Source organism: Thalassophryne amazonica, chromosome 19, assembly GCF_902500255.1.
Source record: "Thalassophryne amazonica chromosome 19, fThaAma1.1, whole genome shotgun sequence".
Classification (NCBI taxonomy): domain Eukaryota; kingdom Metazoa; phylum Chordata; class Actinopteri; order Batrachoidiformes; family Batrachoididae; genus Thalassophryne; species Thalassophryne amazonica.
In genome coordinates, this window is record NC_047121.1 from 10,638,226 (window position 1) to 10,657,541 (window position 19,316).

The following is a 19,316-nucleotide window of genomic DNA, read 5'->3' on the forward strand; positions in this document are numbered from 1 at the left end:
ATTGTGTGGTTGTGAGAACTGGACTTTACCCAGTGACCTAAGGTGACAGTTGGGTGTCTTTGGTACTAGGTTGCTTCAGAGAATCCTTGGGTACTGTTGGAATACCTTTGTGTCAAACAAACTGCTACTTATTCAGCTTGGGACTCCGGCAAGGATGGTCACATTCCTCCTCTCTCCTCTCCTCCTTTCTGTTCTCTGTCTCTGCTCCGACCTTCAAACTCCCAGCTTCACCAGACTGTGAATTCTTCAAATTAAGATTTGGATTAACCATGGAATTGATCAGCTGGTCTCTCAACACTATTGACGCCATTGATTTTTTTTTTCGACAAGGAAATCAGGGTTGGGGGACCCTGCATGCTCTTGACGCCTGAGACAATGGAGTGTGACATGTGGCTCCACTCTCTGCGGAAGACGTTGAGGATTTATTTCTATTTGCTTTTATGGTGGGAGGATTGGTGCCGATTGGTTTGTGCGCTGCCCTGACCCACAGGAATATTAGCAAGATGGCTGCTTCCAGAATCTCGTCCCCTCATCTGTCTGTCATGATTAATGAGTTGGGCAATGCTGTGCAATCTCAGACTGCATGAACTCTTGAACTCAAACGCAAAATGGACACCATCTTGGAGAATATATGCTGCATTGCAAAGGAATGTGCCGCTGAGGACCGGAGAGTATTCTTCATAAATTTGGAGTCTAGACGGTCAGAGGTGCAGTAAATGGAATTCTGTATCTCTCTGCCTAACATCAACATGGCAGCCTTATCGGCTCCTGAAGGTCAAATTCCCTGCTCTTCCCCCATAAGGATCTACTGCCTTGGTGAAGGAACTTGGCTCCCTCTTCTTATCTATCTACCCCCCCTCCCCAGCCTGCTGTTGCCTAGCAGCATCAGACTTTACACACGCACGGACAGAAACTGACAGAAACTTAACTCATCTGCACACGACGCATGTCTCCTTCCCTCCGTCCCTATTAACCCCCCTTCCCCCCGTGTCTCTCCACTCCCCTCACCCTGGCTTCCTTCCTGCCACCTCGAAGGCAGCGTGGTTTTTACTGCTGCAGCCTTCAACTCCCCAAGCTGGGCAGCACGGGCCCCTCCTGCTGCACCCTTCACCCACTTTACCTCAATTCGGATGACGGACTGCTTCAAGTTTAATGCACATAAACAATGTCAAATGTATATGTGTTGTCTTTAATTCTGATGTGTGCCATTATTACGGTAAACAAGTAATAATTGTGGATAAATTGCTGTATCTTGTCTGAGGTAATTGAATTGTAAACATAATTTTGTTGTTGTTGCACTCGTGTAATGACAATGACAATCAATCTACTCTCATCTTAGGGAGACTCGGATCGGTCGTACTATTTAAATTGTTGGGAATGTTGGCAACAACATTTTGGCCATGCTGGTGTGCTTCTCTGGGCAACACCCACATATCTCCTGATTGCGGCAGATAAATTGGTACTTTCTGAAAGTGGGGATGGACTGGATGTTTGCCTGGAAGGTTGCCATCCAAGACCCAGGATGGTTCTTTTATCCTATGACTTTCAGGCAGTGGCAAAAGAATCAGGTTGAGATATTTTACATTTCACACCTGAATAATACAAATTATCTGTGTCATCTGCATACCATTTACTGGAAATACCTTTGGTTTGATGAGGGATGGAGTGTGCAAGAAGCAGGACTTAGCACACAAGTGCTACACTGCAGAAATAAGTTCTGTCTGATGTCAGTATGAGCCCTTACCGACAGAAATTCCTCCGTCTCGTCCTTTCTTCAGTTAGACCACTGGTGGGGTTACTGTTGGATGATTGTGTTCTTTCAGTTTTACAGCATTCGCATGTTAGGACCTGCACCTTTCACACATGAGCTCAGTCAGACAATACGTGGATTTTGTATTAGGGTCATGGCAGATTACAGTCCCTTTAATGTCCAAAACGCTTGGACGTTTGTGATATCACATACAGATTATCTGGGCAATGTCTAGACAAGTTAAACAGTGTATAGATGTGGCCCAAGAGGAATTCCTAGTGCATGGTGGGATAGTCCACATGCTGTTTGCATTTACATGTTGTTGTGATTTGGGAAAATGTTAATTCTGACCATTTTCATCCATCAGTAATGTCTGCAGCTCAGTCGATGGCCACTCCCTGGATACCCTTGTAGGTGACCTTATTTAGTCCAAACATGTCCTCGGGGTGTATTTGCCATCACCTTCTGTGCTTGTCTACATGTGGTAGATGTACAAACTCATGTAGTTGGCATCGCACCACTGTGTCATTTCCTGACACACACAAATCCCAACATCAAAATTCTTCAAAACAACAACAGCAACAAAGCAGACAACTGTACCCAGTACTCATTGCAAAGACTTTTAGGCGAAGAACAACTGGGTGCAAGAATTTGATCCAAGTCTCCTTGTTCTATCTTCTCTTTTACAGTGATAAGAAAAGTGAACGAGCAAAAGACATGCACCTGTTAAAGAGACTGATGAATATACTAAGGAGTAGACAGATAGAACCTGGTAAGAGATGTAAGGGGGCGCCCGTGTGAGGATGTTTGAAGTTTTTGTATTTTTATCTTCTGCGTTGGTACTCAAACTATTTTTTTTCTTTCTTTCCCGCAGATATCTTAGAGAGTGAAGCCAAAAGTCTGCTGCTTGATATCAGACACACGGCAATTAAAAAGCAGGTAATCGAGGATCAACACAAACGTCTGCACATTTACAGAGTCTACAGCAGTAACGCATTCCTAACACCAGTCTTTGCTTTTATTTTATGTGTTTAGGCTTTGGAGTCTCTGCTGTCTCATAGTCGTGCTCCTCTGTCTTGTCTTACGAATGTCACATGTGCCTTATATGACACTCTCAAGGAACAAGGTAGAGTACCAGTTACTTTGTAAGTGTAGTCCGTTTTTTTTTCTAAGATATGTATGCTAAGCAAGATTAACGGCACAGCAGTTATAGTATTAAGATGTTTTTAGGTTTGTTTTTAAGAGCACTTGGTTGATTCAAGAACAAAAAGGAATTTTACAGTTTAAGTGAAACATGCTGCTTTCCTGAAAAGTGAAAATCTTTTTAGAGAGTTTGATCACACGATCCCTCCTCATGATTACACAGGTGTCAGATTTTAATTGCACATACAGTGGATCAAATAAGGATTTGATCCACTATAAGAGAATTTAAACAGACCTTGTGCAGGTCTACAATTTTGTCCCTGGTATCCTTAGACAGGTTTGTGGTGTTGGCCATAGTGGATAGGTTGGACTGTGATTGATTAAATGTGTGGACAGATGTCTTTAATACGAGTACAAACAGGTGCAGTTAATACAAGTAAAGAGTGCAGAACAGGAGGACTTCTTAAAGAAAAACTAACAGCTCTGTGAGAGACAGAATTCTTGCTGGTTAGTAGGTGATCAAATATTAGAAATATTATTTCATGCAATAAAATGCAAATTAATTATTTAAAAATCAGACAGTGTGATTTTCTGGATTATATATATATATATATATATATATATATATATATATATATATATATATATATATACACTCAACAAAAATATAAACGCAACACTTTTGGTTTTGCTCCCATTTTGTATGAGATGAACTCAAAGATCTAAAACTTTTTCCACATACACAATATCACCATTTCCCTCAAATATTGGTCACAAACCAGTCTAAATCTGTGATAGTGAGCACTTCTCCTTTGCTGAGATAATCCATCCCACCTCACAGGTGTGCCATATCAAGATGCTGATTAGACACCATGATTAGTGCACAGGTGTGCCCTAGACTGCCCACAATAAAAGGCCACTCTGAAAGGTGCAGTTTTATCACACAGCACAATGCCAAAGATGTCGCAAGATTTGAGGGAGCGTGCAATTGGCATGCTGACAGCAGGAATGTCAACCAGAGCTGTTGCTTGTGTATTGAATGTTCATTTCTCTACCATAAGCCATCTCCAAAGGCGTTTCAGAGAATTTGGCAGTACATCCAACCAGCCTCACAACCGCAGACCACGTGTAACCACACCAGCCCAGGACCTCCACATCCAACATGTTCACCTCCAAGATCGTCTGAGGCCAGCCACTCGGACAGCTGCTGAAACAATCGGTTTGCATAACCAAAGAATTTCTGCACAAACTGTCAGAAACCGTCTCAGGGAAGCCATCTGCATGCTCGTCGTCCTCATCGGGGTCTCGACCTGACTCCAGTTCGTCGTCGTAACCGACTTGAGTGAGCAAATGCTCACATTCGCTGGCGTTTGGCACGTAGGAGAGGTGTTCTCTTCACGGATGAATCCTGGTTCACACTGTTCAGGGCAGATGGCAGACAGCGTGTGTGGCGTTGTGTGGGTGAGCGGTTTTCTGATGTCAATGTTGTGGATCGAGTGGCCCATGGTGGCGGTGGGGTTATGGTCTGGGCAGGCGTCTGTTATGGACGAAGAACACAGGTGCATTTTATTGATGGCATTTTGAATGCACAGAGATACCGTGATGAGATCCTCAGGCCCATTGTTGTGCCATACATCCAAGAACATCACCTCATGTTGCAGCAGGATAATGCACGGCCCCATGTTGCAAGGATCTGTACACAATTCTTGGAAGCTGAAAATGTCCCAGTTCTTGCGTGGCCGGCATACTCACCGGACATGTCACCCATTGAGCATGTTTGGGATGCTCTGGACCGGCGTATACGACAGCGTGTACCAGTTCCTGCCAGTATCCAGCAACTTTGCACAGCCATTGAAGAGGAGTGGACCAACATTCCACAGGCCACAATTGACAACCTGGTCAACTCTATGCGAAGGAGATGTGTTGCACTGCATGAGGCAAATGGTGGTCACACCAGATACTGACTGGTATCCCCCCCAATAAAACAAAACTGCACCTTTCAGAGTGGCCTTTTATTGTGGACAGTCTAAGGCACACCTGTGCACTAATCATGGTCTCTAATCAGCATCTTGGTATGGCACACCTGTGAGGTGGGATGGATTATCTCAGCAAAGGAGAAGTGCTCACTATCACAGATTTAGACTGGTTTGTGAACAATATTTGAGGGAAATGGTGATATTGTGTATGTGGAAAAAGTTTTAGATCTTTGAGTTCATCTCATACAAAATGGGAGCAAAACCAAAAGTGTTGCGTTTACATTTTTGTTGAGTATGTATGTATGTATATATATATATATATATATATATATATATATATATATATATATATATATATATGTGTGTGTGTGTGTGTATGTAATCTTGCTCTTCAGGATGATTCTGAGAAAGCTCAGAACTACACAGGAGGACCTGGTCAGTGACCTGAAGAGAGCTGGGACCACAGTCACAAAGATTACAGTACTAACACATGATGCTGTCATGGTTTAAAATCCTGCAGGGCAGCAAGGTCCCCCTGCCAGCACATGTCCAGGCCCGTTTGAAGTTCACCAGTGAACATCTGGATGTTCCCGAGGAGGCATGGGAGAAGGTCATGTGGTCAGATGAGACCAGAATAGAGCTTTTTGGAATCAACTCCACTTACCATGCTTAGAGGATGAGAACAACCCCAAGAAAACCATCCCAACCATGAAGCATGGGGGTGGAAACATCATACTCTGGGGGTGCTCTTCTCCAAAGGGGACAGGACAACTGCACCGTATTGAAGGGAGGATGGATGGGGTCATGTATTGCGAGATTTTGGCAAACAACCTCCTTCCCTCAGTAAGAGCATTGAAGATGGGTCATGGCTGGGTCTTCCAGCATGAAAATGACCCCAAACACACAGCCAGGGCAACTAAGGAGGGGCTCCGTAAGAAGCATATCAAGGTTCTGGAGTGGCCTGGCCAGTCTCCAGACCTGAACTCAATAGAAAATCTTTGGAGGGAGCTGAAACTCCAATGCTGAAATATTTGGAGAAGATCTGTATGGAGGAGTGGACCAAAATCCCTGCTGCAGTGTGTGCAAACCTGGTGAAAAACTACATTAAACGTCTGACCTCTGTAATTGCAAACAAAGACTACTGAACCAAATATTAACACTGATTTTCACAGGCGTTCAAATACTTATTTGCAGCAGTAACATACAAATAAATTATTAAAAAAAATCATACATTGTGATTTCCGGATTCTTTTTTTTAGATTATGTCTCTCACATAATCTGATGGGATTGACTCATGTCAATCCCTTCAATCCCATCCTCACGTCTTCCGAAGAGGAAGCAGAGACTGGGGACTCGGAGGCGGACTCATCCATTACCCCGGCCGAAGTCACAGAGGTGGTTAGAAAGCTCCTCGGTGACAAGGCTCCTGGGGAGGATGAAATCCGTCCTGAGTACCTTAAGTCTCTGGATGTTGTGGGACTGTCTTGGCTGACACGCCTCTGCAACATCGCATGGCAATCGGGGACAGTGCCTCTGGATTGGCAGACCGGGGTGATGGTCCCTCTGTTTAAGAAGGGGGACCGGAGGGTGTGTTCCAACTATAGGGGGATCACACTCCTCAGCCTCCCCGGTAAGGTCTATTCCAGAGTACTGGAGAGGAGAATTCGACCGATGGTCGAACCTCGGATTCAGGAGGAGCAGTGTGGTTTTTGTCCTGGTTGCAGCACACTGGACCAGCTCTACACGCTCCATCGGGTGCTCGAGGGTTCATGGGAGTTCGCCCAACCAGTCAAATCAAATCAAAACAATTTTATTTATATAGCGCCAAATCACAACAAACAGTTGCCCCAAGGCGCATTATATTGTAAGGCAAAAGCCATACAATAATTACAGAAAAACCCCAACGGTCAAAACGACCCCCTGTGAGCAAGCACTTGGCGACAGTGGGAAGGGAAAAACTCCCTTTTAACAGGAAGAAACCTCCAGCAGAACCAGGCTCAGGGAGGGGCAGTCTTCTGCTGGGACTGGTTGGGGCTGAGGGGAAAGAATCAGGAAAAAGACATGCTGTGGAAGAGAGCAGAGATCAATCACTAATGATTAAATGCAGAGTGGTGCATACAGAGCAAAAAGAGAAAGAAACACTCAGTGCATCATGGGAACCCCCCAGCAGTCTAAGTCTATAGCAGCATAACTAAGGGATGGTTCAGGGTCACCTGATCCAGCCCTAACTATAAGCTTTAGCAAAAAGGAAAGTTTTAAGCCTAATCTTAAAAATAGAGAGGGTGTCTGTCTCCCTGATCCGAATTGGGAGCTGGTTCCACAGGAGAGGAGCCTGAAAGCTGAAGGCTCTGCCTCCCATTCTACTCTTAAAAACTCTAGGAACTACAAGTAAGCCTGCAGTCTGAGAGTGAAGCACTCTATTGGGGTGACATGGTACTATGAGGTCCCTAAGATAAGATGGGACCTGATTATTCAAAACCTTATAAGTAAGAAGAAGAATTTTAAATTCTATTCTAGAATTAACAGGAAGCCAATGAAGAGAAGCCAATATGGGTGAGATATGCTCTCTCCTTCTAGTCCCCATCAGTACTCTAGCTGCAGCATTTTGAATCAACTGAAGGCTTTTCAGGGAACTTTTAAGACAACCTGATAATAATGAATTACAGTAGTCCAGCCTAGAGGAAATAAATGCATGAATTAGTTTTTCAGCATCACTCTGAGACAAGACCTTTCTAATTTTAGAGATATTGCGCAAATGCAAAAAAAAGCAGTCCTACATATTTGCTTAATATGCGCATTGAAGGACATATCCTGATCAAAAATGACTCCAAGATTTCTCACAGTATTACTAGAGGTCAGGGTAATGCCATCCAGAGTAAGGATCTGGTTAGACACCATCTTTCTAAGATTTGTGGGGCCAAGTACAATAACTTCAGGTTTATCTGAATTTAAAAGCAGGAAATTAGAAGTCATCCATGTCTTTATGTCTGTAAGACATTCCTGCAGTTTAACTAATTGGTGTGTCCCCTCTGGCTTCATGGATAGATAAAGCTGGGTATCATCTGCGTAACAATGAAAATTGTTACGCACATGTGTTTTGTGGATCTGGAGAAGGCATTCGACCGTGTCCCTCGGGGCACCCTGTGGGGGGTGCTCCGGGAGTACAGGGTCCGGGGTCCTTTGCTAAGGGCTATCCAGGCCCTGTACGACCGCAGCAGGAGCTTGGTTCGCATTGCCGGTAGTAAGTCAAACCTCTTTCCATTGCATGTTGGCCTCCGCCAGGGCTGCCCTTTGTCACCGGTTCTGTTCATTATTTTTATGGACAGAATTTCTAGGCGCAGCCAGGGTGTAGAGGGGGTCTGGTTTGGGAACCACAGAATCTCATCTCTGCTGTTTGCAGACGATGTGGTTCTGTTGGCTTCGTCAAATCAGGACCTTCAGCGTGAACTGGGGCGGTTTGCAGCCGAGTGTGAAGCGTCCGGGATGAAAATCAGCACCTCCAAATCCGAGGCCATGGTTCTCGCCCGGAAAAAGGTGCTTTGCCCTCTTCAGGTCGGTGGAGTGTCCTTGCCTCAAGTGGAGGAGTTTAAGTATCTCGGGTTCTTGTTCACGAGTGAGGGACGGATGGAACGTGAGATCGATAGACGGATCGGTGCAGCATCTGCAGTGATGTGATCGCTGTATCGGACCATCGTGGTGAAGAGAGAGCTGAGTAGGGGGGCAAAGCTCTCGATTTACCGATCGATCTACGTTCCCATCCTCACCTATGGTCATGAGATTTGGCTCATGGCCGAAAGAACGAGATCGCGAGTACAAGCGGCCGAGATGAGTTTCCTCCGCAGGGTGGCTGGGCGCTCCCTTAGAGATAGGGTGAGGAGCTCGGTAACTAGGGAGGAGCTCGGAGTCGAGCCGCGGCTCCTCCGCGTCGAAAGGAGTCAGTTGAGGTGGCTTGGGCATTTTTCCGGATGCCCCCTGGACACCTTGCTGGAGAGGTGTTCCGGGCACGTCCCATTGGGAGGAGGCCCCGGGGAAGACCCAGGACACACTGGCGTGATTACATCTCTCGGCTGGCTTGGGAACGCCTTGGGGTTCCCTCGGAGGAGCTGGGGGAGGTGTGTGTGGATCGTGAGGTCTGGGCGGCTTTGCTGGAGCTGCTGCCTCCGCGACCCGACTCCAGATAAAGCGGAAGAAGATGGATGGATGGATGGATGGATGTCTCTCACAGTGGACATGAACTTAAGATGAAAATTTCAGACCACTCCATGATTTCTAAGTGAGAGAACCTGCAAAATCACAGGGTGTTCAAATACTTATTTTCCTCACTGTATATTACAGAGCATTTCATAAAGGTGGATGCAAACTTTTGGATTCATATACCATATTTTCCAGCGTATAAGTTGCAGGAGCTCCCAAACGAGTAAAAAAGTGATTTATACTCCAGAAAATACGGTTGTGTTCTTCTGTTGGCTGCTCCCGTTAGGGGTCGCCACAGCAGGTCAACCATTAAAATCCCACATTGTCCTCAACATCTTCCTCTGTTGCACCAACTGCCTGCATGTCCCCCCCACACCACATCTGTAAACCTTCTCTTTGGCCTCCCTCTTCTCCTCCTGCCTGGTGGCTCCATCCTCAGCATCCTTCTCCATATATACCCTGGTTATCCGTCCTCTGCACATCTCCAAACCATCTCAGTCTCACCTCTTGATTATTTCACTGTAACTTTCTTTTTATACATTCTTTGTCCATTTTGTTGCTTTTCATGATGAAGGAACATTTGTATGAGCTGAATACACTTTAAATATTATCTGTATGAAAACAAAGATCTATGTTTAACCCTTATTTCCAAAGGCACTCCACTCAAATTGTTTGGAAAAGAAATGGTGTAATTCCTTTGCTTTTCATCCAATATAGATTTAATTACAAAGAAAATTATATAGTGTGATGGTCTCACAGCTTTTTTAAGGAAAAATCTTGTTATGCATGCTGTGGTTAATGATTTTTTTTTTAAATTTGTGGTTGTGCTAATTTGCATTACAGATCCTGACTCAGTGGATCCAGCATTAGTTCAGCTCTGCTCTTCTCAGCTGAAGTTGCTTCAGCTCTACAGTGACATCCAGCAGCTTCATTGTTCTGAGGATATTGATGCGTGCTCTGAAGCTGTGAGAGAATTGTATACACAGATGTTTGCAACATAAATAGTGCTAATGTACAATATACAGTGCCCTCCAAAAGTATTGGAACACTTGGTATTTCACACATTTTAACTTGTTTATGCCATTTAAAATACAAAACATAAAAAACATTCTAAAATGATCTTTCTTAAACTCAAACTGAAAACAAACCTCTACAACTTTATATCAATTAATTAAAAATATAAAAGCCAAGATGATGGATTGCATAAATAGTTAGCCCCTTTGGTATAATACCTGTAAATAAATCAGTTTTATAGTCAGTTTTCTTCAGATAAGTCAGGGGATGGATACATGAGCATTTCCAAGTCACTGAATGTGTCTTGGACTTTATTCACATCAGTTATGAAGAAATACAAACAGTATGGCACTCTATGGGGAATCAGTGTGGAGTAGACAGTTCTCAAAAACTGAGTGACTGTGCAAGAAGGAGATGAGTGAGGGAAGCCACCAAGACACCCAGACATCCCAGAAGAAGTTGTAAGCTTCTGTGGCTGTGATTGGAGAAATATCCAGTTTGATGATGAAGTGGTATAGAGGAGGATGTTCTTAAAAAGATGACTTGAAAGTTCAGCTACCATTTCCCAGAAGGTATATCTGAGATGCAAGCCTCGATTTGAAGTTTTGGTGAAAGAAAATCCTCCTCTGTACCACTTCATCATGAAGCTGTATAACTGGGAATACAAAATGCAAAACATGCACTGTGCACAATTTCTCCAGTCACAGCCACAGAAGCCCATAACTTCTTCTGGGTTGTCTGGGTGTCTTGGTGGCTTTCCTTACTCTTCTCCTTCTGGCACAGTCACTCAGTTTTTGAGAACTGTCTACTCCACACAGATTCATCATAGAGTGCCATATTGTTTGTATTTCTCTATAATTGATTTAAATAAAGTCCAAGACATATTCAGTGACTTGGAAATGTTCATGTATCCATCCCCTGATTTGTTTGCAGAAAACTGACAATAAAACTGATTTATTTACAGGTATTATACCAAAGGGGCCAATTATTTATGCAACCCATCATCTTGGCTTTTATATTTTTAATTAATTTTATGTAAAGTTGTAGAGGTTTGCTTTCAGTTTGAGTTCAAGAAAGATAATTTTAGATTTTTTTATTTTTTATTTTTTGTATTTGAAATGGCATAAACAAATTAAAATGTGTGACATACCAAGTGGTCCAAAACTTTTGGAGGGCACTGTATAGTGGACTCCAGCTCAGTGTGTTGTGTTGTTATCGCGCATGTTAGTATTCTTTCTTGCTTAATTGACTTCATATAATTTTTCAGAATCTCAGTGTTTTTTTTTTTGTTTTTTTTTTTGTAATATTCCCCCACGCAGCTGGACTGTCTTGTTAGCGTTGAGGATGAGTTGGTCCGCCTTGGTCCCACATTGAAGCGTTACACCCAGCTCACCTCGAGGCCCACCGTTTCTTTTGTCCAGGACTCGCCCGACTCGCCCTTTCCTGTCCAGGCTTTTCTCTCCCAGATGGAATACTCTGAGGATGGGAAGTTGAGGGTAACCCAAAAAACTGAAGCTGAATGGAACCATCTTGGTAAATGCAACAGGGGCATCAGTACTGTCACATAACAAGCTTTAGGCAAATGCTTAAGTGAAACGATGCACAACACATTTATAATGAGCAGTCCTACGTGTATCGTTTATGTCACTGACAACTTAGTATTTGTGAGTATTAAGAAGTAACCTGTCAGAGAAGCTTTTTGTCCCCCTGTAATCAAAAGTACGGTGGGGTGGGGGTCCGTCTACCCGTCAGTCTCGTAAGCACAACTCCTCCTAAATCAGTTGGTGAACTTCAGTGAACCTTCACACAGTGGTAGCATACCATGTGAATATGTACAGTAGTGTTCAGAATAATAGTAGTGCTATGTGACTAAAAAGATTAATCCAGGTTTTGAGTATATTTCTTATTGTTACATGGGAAACAAGGTACCAGTAGATTCTCACAAATCCAACAAGACCAAGCATTCATGATATGCACACTCTTAAAGCTATGAAATTGGGCTATTAGTAAAAAAAAAAAGTAGAAAAGGGGGTGTTCACAATAATAGTAGTGTGGCATTCAGTCAGTGAGTTCATCAATTTTGTGGAACAAACAGGTGTGAATCAGGTGTCCCCTATTTAAGGATGAAGCCAGCACCTGTTGAACATGCTTTTCTCTTTGAAAGCCTGAGTAAAATGGGACGTTCAAGACATTGTTCAGAAGAACAGCGTAGTTTAATTAAAAAGTTGATTGGAGAGGGGAAAACTTATACACAGGTGCAAAAAATTATAGGCTGTTCATCTACAATGATCTCCAATGCTTTAAGATGGACAAAAAAAACAGAGACGCGTGGAAGAAAACAGAAAACAACCATCAAAATGGATAGAAGAATAACCAGAATGGCAAGGCTCACCCATTGATCAGCTCCAGGATGATCAAAGACAGTCTGGAGTTACCTGTAAGTGCTGTGACAGTTAGAAGACGCCTGTGTGAAGCTAATTTATTATAATCCCCCACAAAGTCCCTCTGTTAAATAAAAGACATGTCCAGAAGAGGTTACAATTTGCCAAAGAACACATCAACTGGCCTAAAGAGAAATGGAGGAATATTTTGTGGACTGATGAGAGTAAAATTGTTCTTTTTGGGTCCAAGGGCCGCAGACAGTTTGTGAGATGACCCCCAAACTCTGAATTCAAGCCACAGTTCACAGTGAAGACAGTGAAGCATGGTGGTGCAAGCATCATGATATGGGCATGTTTCTTCTACTATGGTGTTAGGCCTATATATCGCATACCAGGTATCATGGATCAATTTGGATATGTCATAATACTTGAAAAGGTCATGTTGCCTTATGCTGAAGAGGACATGCCCTTGAAATGGGTGTTTCAACAAGACAATGACCCCAAGCACACTAGTAAACCAGCAAAATCTTAGTTCCAAACCAACAAAATTAATGCCTCGCAGATGTGAAGAAATCATGAAAAACTGTGGTTATACAACTAAATACTAGTTTAGTGATTCACAGGATTGCTAAAAAAGCAGTTTGAACGTAATAGTTTTGAGTTTGTAGCGTCAACAGCAGATGCTACTATTATTGTGAACACCCCCTTTTCTACTTTTTTTTATAATAGCCCAATTTCATAGCCTTAAGAGTGTGCATATCATGAATGCTTGGTTTTGTTGGATTTGTGAGAATCTACTGAATCTACTGGTACCTTGTTTCCCATGTAACAATAAGAAATATACTCAAAACCTGGATTAATCTTTTTAGTCACATAGCACTACTATAATTCTGAACACTACTGTAAATTAAGGAAAATGATTCTGATCTGATGTGTTCAGCGGAAGATAATTGGACTTGTGGGGCTGTGACGCTCTCTGGCAAAGTGTGTGTCTTAATTCTACTTCTGTTTTGATGTCACAGACACATCCACATAAAATAAAGAGATATGGTTAAGTTAGAACTGTTAATGTCTGTGTCGTATGTCAGGATCTGTTGTATTGTGTTCAGGGAGCTTCATGTTCTGGGGTTGCCTGTGTGGAGAACGTCCTGTCCATAAAGTCTGTGATACACTACAGCAAGCTGGCATCAGTCCACAGCAGCTGTTGGTAAGATGGATCAACAGAATGGCGAAGACCATATCACTTTTTTTTTTTCCTGGCAGAAAATAACTTGGAGGGTGCCCAGAAATGATTCATCCCAGTGCCTCATTGCAGCATTTTCTTAAAAGGAAAAAAAAAAACACTTCCTGTGGAAGTGGAACAGTAAACAGCTAACATCTAACTTCTATTGTACTTAAAAGTACTCACTGTCAGCAGGCACATGAGGTTTTTGTCTGTATTGTGATAAATTTTGAATAAAACGACAAAAATAAACTCCTTCCGTGAGGCTGACAGGTTTAGCTTCACCTGGTTGGTTGCCTGAAAAGCTGGTACAGTGGTGACATGTTGCCTTTCTGAAAAGTTCAGGGATTTAAATTAAACTGCTTAAAAAAGGTGGAGCCCTGAAAAAGGACGCTGGGTGTGGCGGTTTGGAGACAGCTGCATGTGGCTGCATACATTCCATTCTTATTTAGAGCAACTGAAAAAAGATGGTGCCGATCATGTGCTATGTGAACATAGGGCCTACAAGATTATGCCTTTTAAACCCAGTAAAAACCATTCCTATCTGTAAAATTGGTGGTTGAGTTGTGCTACACTACGAGGTCTGTCAATAAAGTATAGGTCCTTTTAATTTTTTTCAAAAACTATATGGATTTCATTCATATGTTTTTACGTCAGACATGCTTGAACCCTTGTGCGCATGCGTGAGTTTTTCCACGCCTGTCGGTGACGTCATTCGCCTGTGAGCATTCCTTGTGGGAGGAGTCGTCCAGCCCCTCGTCAGAATTCCTTTGTCTGAGAAGTTGCTGAGAGACTGGCACTTTGTTTGATCAAAATTTTTTCTAAACCTGTGAGGCACATCGAAGTGGACACGGTTTGAAAAATTAAGCTGGTTTTCGGTGAAAATTTTAACGGCTGATGAGAGATTTTGAGGTGATTCTGTCGCTTTAAGGACTTTTCACGGTGCGAGACGTCGCGCAGCGCTCTCAGGCGGCGTCATCAGCCTGTTCAAGCTGAAAACCTCCACATTTCAGGCTCTATTGATCCAGGACATCGTGAGAGAACAGAGAAGTTTCAGAAGAAGTTGGTTTCAGCATTTTATCCGGATATTCCACTGTTAAAGGAGATTTTTTTAATGAAAGACGTGCCGACGGATTGCAGCGTCGGCTCGCAGCCGCTGCGACGCTCCGCCACAGGAAAAACACCCCTGTTGGAAGCCTTAAGGACAAGTTGGAACATGCCCAACTGTTAAACAATTTCTCAGATACTCACTCCACTGAAAGCCATCAAAAGCCGCCTGGATTTTACAAATGGTTATCAACACGGAGGTGTTTTTCCTGTGCCGCCGCACCGCGCCGGCTGCGTCCCGACGCTCGAACCCGTCCGCACATCTTTCATTAAAAAAATCTCCTTTAACAGTGGAATATCCGGATAAAATGCTGAAACCGACTTCTTCTGAAACTTCTCTGTTCTCTCACAACGTCCTGGATCAATAGAGCCTGAAATGTGGAGGTTTTCAGCTTGAAACAGGCTGATGACGGCACCTGGGAGCGCTGCGCGACGTCCCACTGCGTGGGAAGTCCTTAAAGCGACAGTATCACCTCAAAATCTCTCATCAGCCGTACTACTATAGACAGTACTGCAGAAATCATTCTCCTTAGTATCACCTTTGGTTTTAGAAGACCATGTGCAGTTCTGGATATTGAATCAGGATCCAGCAACTCATCACCGACTCTTTGCAAAATTGAGATGTATTCAACCATTTTCTCCAAGGTTACTGGATTTGTGAGTACTGGTGCAGTCCTCGTATTCAGTCTTGTTGGTGCCATTGTGTGTGTGAGTGTGAATGCTTGTCTGTCTGTATGTGGCCCTGCAACAGACTGGCGAACTATCCAAGGTGTACCGCACCTCGTGCCCTATGACTGCTGGGATAGGCTCCGCCCCCGTGACCCTTGATTGGAGTCAACGGCTATAGAAAATGGATGGATGACCAGTAGGTGTGTCACCTCTCGGGCCTTGATCATCAGTCCCTGAGTGCAGAATATCTTCATGCACACAAAATACAGAGCAAACACAGCTTTAATTAAAAGAACATTTTAAAAGCATTACAACACGGCCTGTTTGCACAGAATTTTGTCTTTTGTGCAGACATGTCAAATACAAAACCAAACAACGACAGATGAGAAGAGTGTCGAGGCAGCAGTGGAGGACGTTGAGCTTCATTTTCTCTCTTTCCTGAGTTTACCTGAACATTTCATATTTAGTTTTGTCTCTGTCCCGTTGCCTTTCAGTCTTTATTACTTGGTGTGTGGCTGCAAAGGGAGAAGGAGGTGCTTCAATATCCAGAGGAATTTGTTAGAAACCTACACACACTCCTCGTCACCCTCAGCAACATGAAAGGTATGTGTTCTTGCATAAATACTGTGCTTAACAACAGGAAGACATAATTTGGTATTTGTCCCTGGAGCTACTTTACACACAGACGTTGTGAAAATGAACATTTTCTTTGCTCTGTTCTCATAAATTCTCTCCACAGTGTTAACTTTAATATATGCTTCTTCAGACTTGATCAGTGTTACAACCAGTGGTGGGCACAGTTCTGATAATCCGATAACAGATAATTATCAAAGATAATGTTTTCATTATCGGATTATCTTTTTAGATAACTTTAAAAACCATTATATCTTCGATACATTTTTGTCCGATAACTTTTAGACCGATAACGTAGTAAAAAAAAGCTGAACAATGGCAGACATTTTTAAAATTTAAAATCAGTTGAGCACCTACCTGTTAAAAGTTTCCTTACAGATGTATAGTTCCACCCTCTGCAAACAGAAGAGAGCTACCTCCAGGAGAAACCACTCTATCCTCTGCAGGCAAAGGAGAACTGGTCACACACACAAAAAAAAAAAATCATTTCCTTTAACACCATACTGATACGCTGGCAATATCACCCAAGTCATCCAGAGGCATACATTTTTAACTTATGGTTCAAATTTTAACCAAACTAATTTTGAACAAGTTATTTAAATTAATGTCATGTCTGAAGTTTTATAAAGTGAAAATATCAGATATGTTTTAGTTTTAAAGTAATGTGCTAATTTTTAAGGTTTTAGTGAACCCTGTGCCCAGCAGTGCCTGTTTTTACAAATAAAAAATGGAATATTTTACAAAAGCACATTTATCTGTAAACACCAACACATGACACACATCACATTAACGTGTTGGTTTACATAATGAATGACTGAACCAATCAATGTTTAGCAGAGGCACTTTTACCCAGAATCCTTTGCAATCTGTCTGTGTTTGCTACAAAACCTCAGAATTAGTGCATTATTCAACATTCAAAGATATATGTTATATTTTAACTTTGTACAAATGACAGAATTGACATTAATGGAGTTATTCTATCAGTATTCACACCAAACCAATAGTCAGTATGACTTTATTTTCCCAGACCTCCGCCTGCTGGGAGCTGTGTAGTAAACAAGAGCTTCCAGCAGGGGGCAGAATGTTCAAACATAGAAGTGCTGGCTCATTGTTTGGGTGTTGTCGCTTTTGATGCTACCAAAAGCGATCATAGTGTTAAAACTCAAATTCAGCTTGTTAGTAGTTGCAAATGTATCAGAGACAATCCTGGAATTTATCAGTTATCGGTTATCTGTAACTTCCGATACATTTTTGGGTGGTTTATCGGTTTATCTTTATCAAAGATAACTTTTCAGTTATCTGATTCTGTTATCGAAGTTAATTTTTTGGTTATCTGTGCCCACCACTGGTTACAACTCACACTGAATGGACAACTTAAAAAACTGGTCTTACTGAGGAACAAAAATAACTGGGGCAGATGTTCTGCCTTGAGAGGATCCTGGACAGGACACCACTCTATCGCAGGCAGACTTGTGCGTACGCACACACACACACACACCAATGGCCACTTCGCGGCCAGAGCACCTGGAGGGAACCCACCAGAACATGGGGAGAACATGCAAACTCCACACAGAAGGGACTGGGTGGGAAGCGATCCCTCAACCTCCTTGTGAGGCACCAGTGCTGCCCACAGTGTTTTCAAATGACTGTAATTTTTAAATGGTTGATGTGGTTAATTTGTGTTTAATGCAGTTCAGATTCATCAAACTTCTTGATTTAAAGCTGAAAGTCGTCACTACAAGAACCTTCTAGTTGTTTCATTTCAACTCTCCCCCTGCCATCCCCTCATTACCCCATCCCCGTAGAGACGGTGCCTGCTCCCAGACCACCAATAACCAGCAAAAATCTATTTAAGCATAAAAATTCAAAAAGAAAAAATAATATAGCACCTTCAACTGCACCACAGACTAAAACAGTTAAATGTGGTCTATTAAACATTAGGTCTCTCTCTTCTAAGTCCCTGTTAGTAAATGATATAATAATTGATCAACATACTGATTTATTCTGCCTTACAGAAACCTGGTTACAGCAGGATGAATATGTTAGTTTAAATGAGTCAACACCCCCGAGTCACACTAACTGCCAGAATGCTCGTAGCATGGGCCGAGGCGGAGGATTAGCAGCAATCTTCCATTCCAGCTTATTAATTAATCAAAAACCCAGACAGAGCTTTAATTCATTTGAAAGCTTGACTCTTAGTCTTGTCCATCCAAATTGGAAATCCCAAAAAACAGTTTTATTTGTTATTATCTATCGTCCACCTGGTCGTTACTGTGAGTTTCTCTGTGAATTTTCAGACCTTTTGTCTGACTTAGTGCTTAGCTCAGATAAGATAATTATAGTGGGTGATTTTAACATCCACACAGATGCTGAGAATGACAGCCTCAACACTGCATTTAATCTATTATTAGACTCAATTGGCTTTGCTCAAAATGTAAATGAGTCCACCCACCACTTTAATCATATCTTAGATCTTGTTCTGACTTATGGTATGGAAATTGAAGACTTAACAGTATTCCCTGAAAACTCCCTTCTGTCTGATCATTTCTCTCTAACATTTACATTTACTCTGATGGACTACCCAGCAGTGGGGAATAAGTTTCATTACACTAGAAGTCTTTCAGAAAGCGCTGTAACTAGGTTTAAGGATATGATTCCTTCTTTATGTTCTCTAATGCCATATACCAACACAGTGCAGAGTAGCTACCTAAACTCTGTAAGTGAGATAGAGTATCTCGTCAATAGTTTTACATCCTCATTGAAGACAACTTTGGATGCTGTAGCTCCTCTGAAAAAGAGAGCTTTAAATCAGAAGTGCCTGACTTAAGCTTAAAGCAGATAACCCGTAAGTTGGAGAGGAAATGGCGTCTCACTAATTTAGAAGATCTTCACTTAGCCTGGAAAAAGAGTCTGTTGCTCTATAAAAAAGCCCTCCGTAAAGCTAGGACATCTTACTACTCATCACTAATTGAAGAAAATAAGAACAACCCCAGGTTTCTTTTCAGCACTGTAGCCAGGCTGACAAAGAGTCAGAGCTCTATTGAGCCGAGTATTCCTTTAACTTTAACTAGTAATGACTTCATGACTTTCTTTGCTAATAAAATTTTAACTATTAGAGAATAAATTACTCATAACCATCCCAAGGACGTATCGTTATCTTTGGCTGCTTTCAGTGATGCCGGTATTTGGTTAGACTCTTTCTCTCTGATTGTTCTGTCTGAGTTATT

The 19,316-nt window shown here is 42.4% G+C and overlaps 1 protein-coding gene across 2 annotated transcripts in view; it reads left to right on the top strand.

Moving 5' to 3' along the window:
- Positions 1 to 19,316, top strand: part of rab3gap2 (RAB3 GTPase activating protein subunit 2 (non-catalytic)) — a 91,726-nt gene that overhangs the window by 45,761 nt on the left and 26,649 nt on the right. For both annotated transcript variants that reach the window (XM_034195353.1, XM_034195354.1), the window contains exons 16-22: positions 2,440 to 2,522; positions 2,625 to 2,689; positions 2,786 to 2,876; positions 9,907 to 10,028; positions 11,397 to 11,610; positions 13,568 to 13,665; positions 15,951 to 16,059. In XM_034195353.1, coding sequence (XP_034051244.1) covers positions 2,440 to 2,522; positions 2,625 to 2,689; positions 2,786 to 2,876; positions 9,907 to 10,028; positions 11,397 to 11,610; positions 13,568 to 13,665; positions 15,951 to 16,059 — 782 coding nt within the window. The remainder of the gene's footprint in view (positions 1 to 2,439; positions 2,523 to 2,624; positions 2,690 to 2,785; positions 2,877 to 9,906; positions 10,029 to 11,396; positions 11,611 to 13,567; positions 13,666 to 15,950; positions 16,060 to 19,316) is intronic.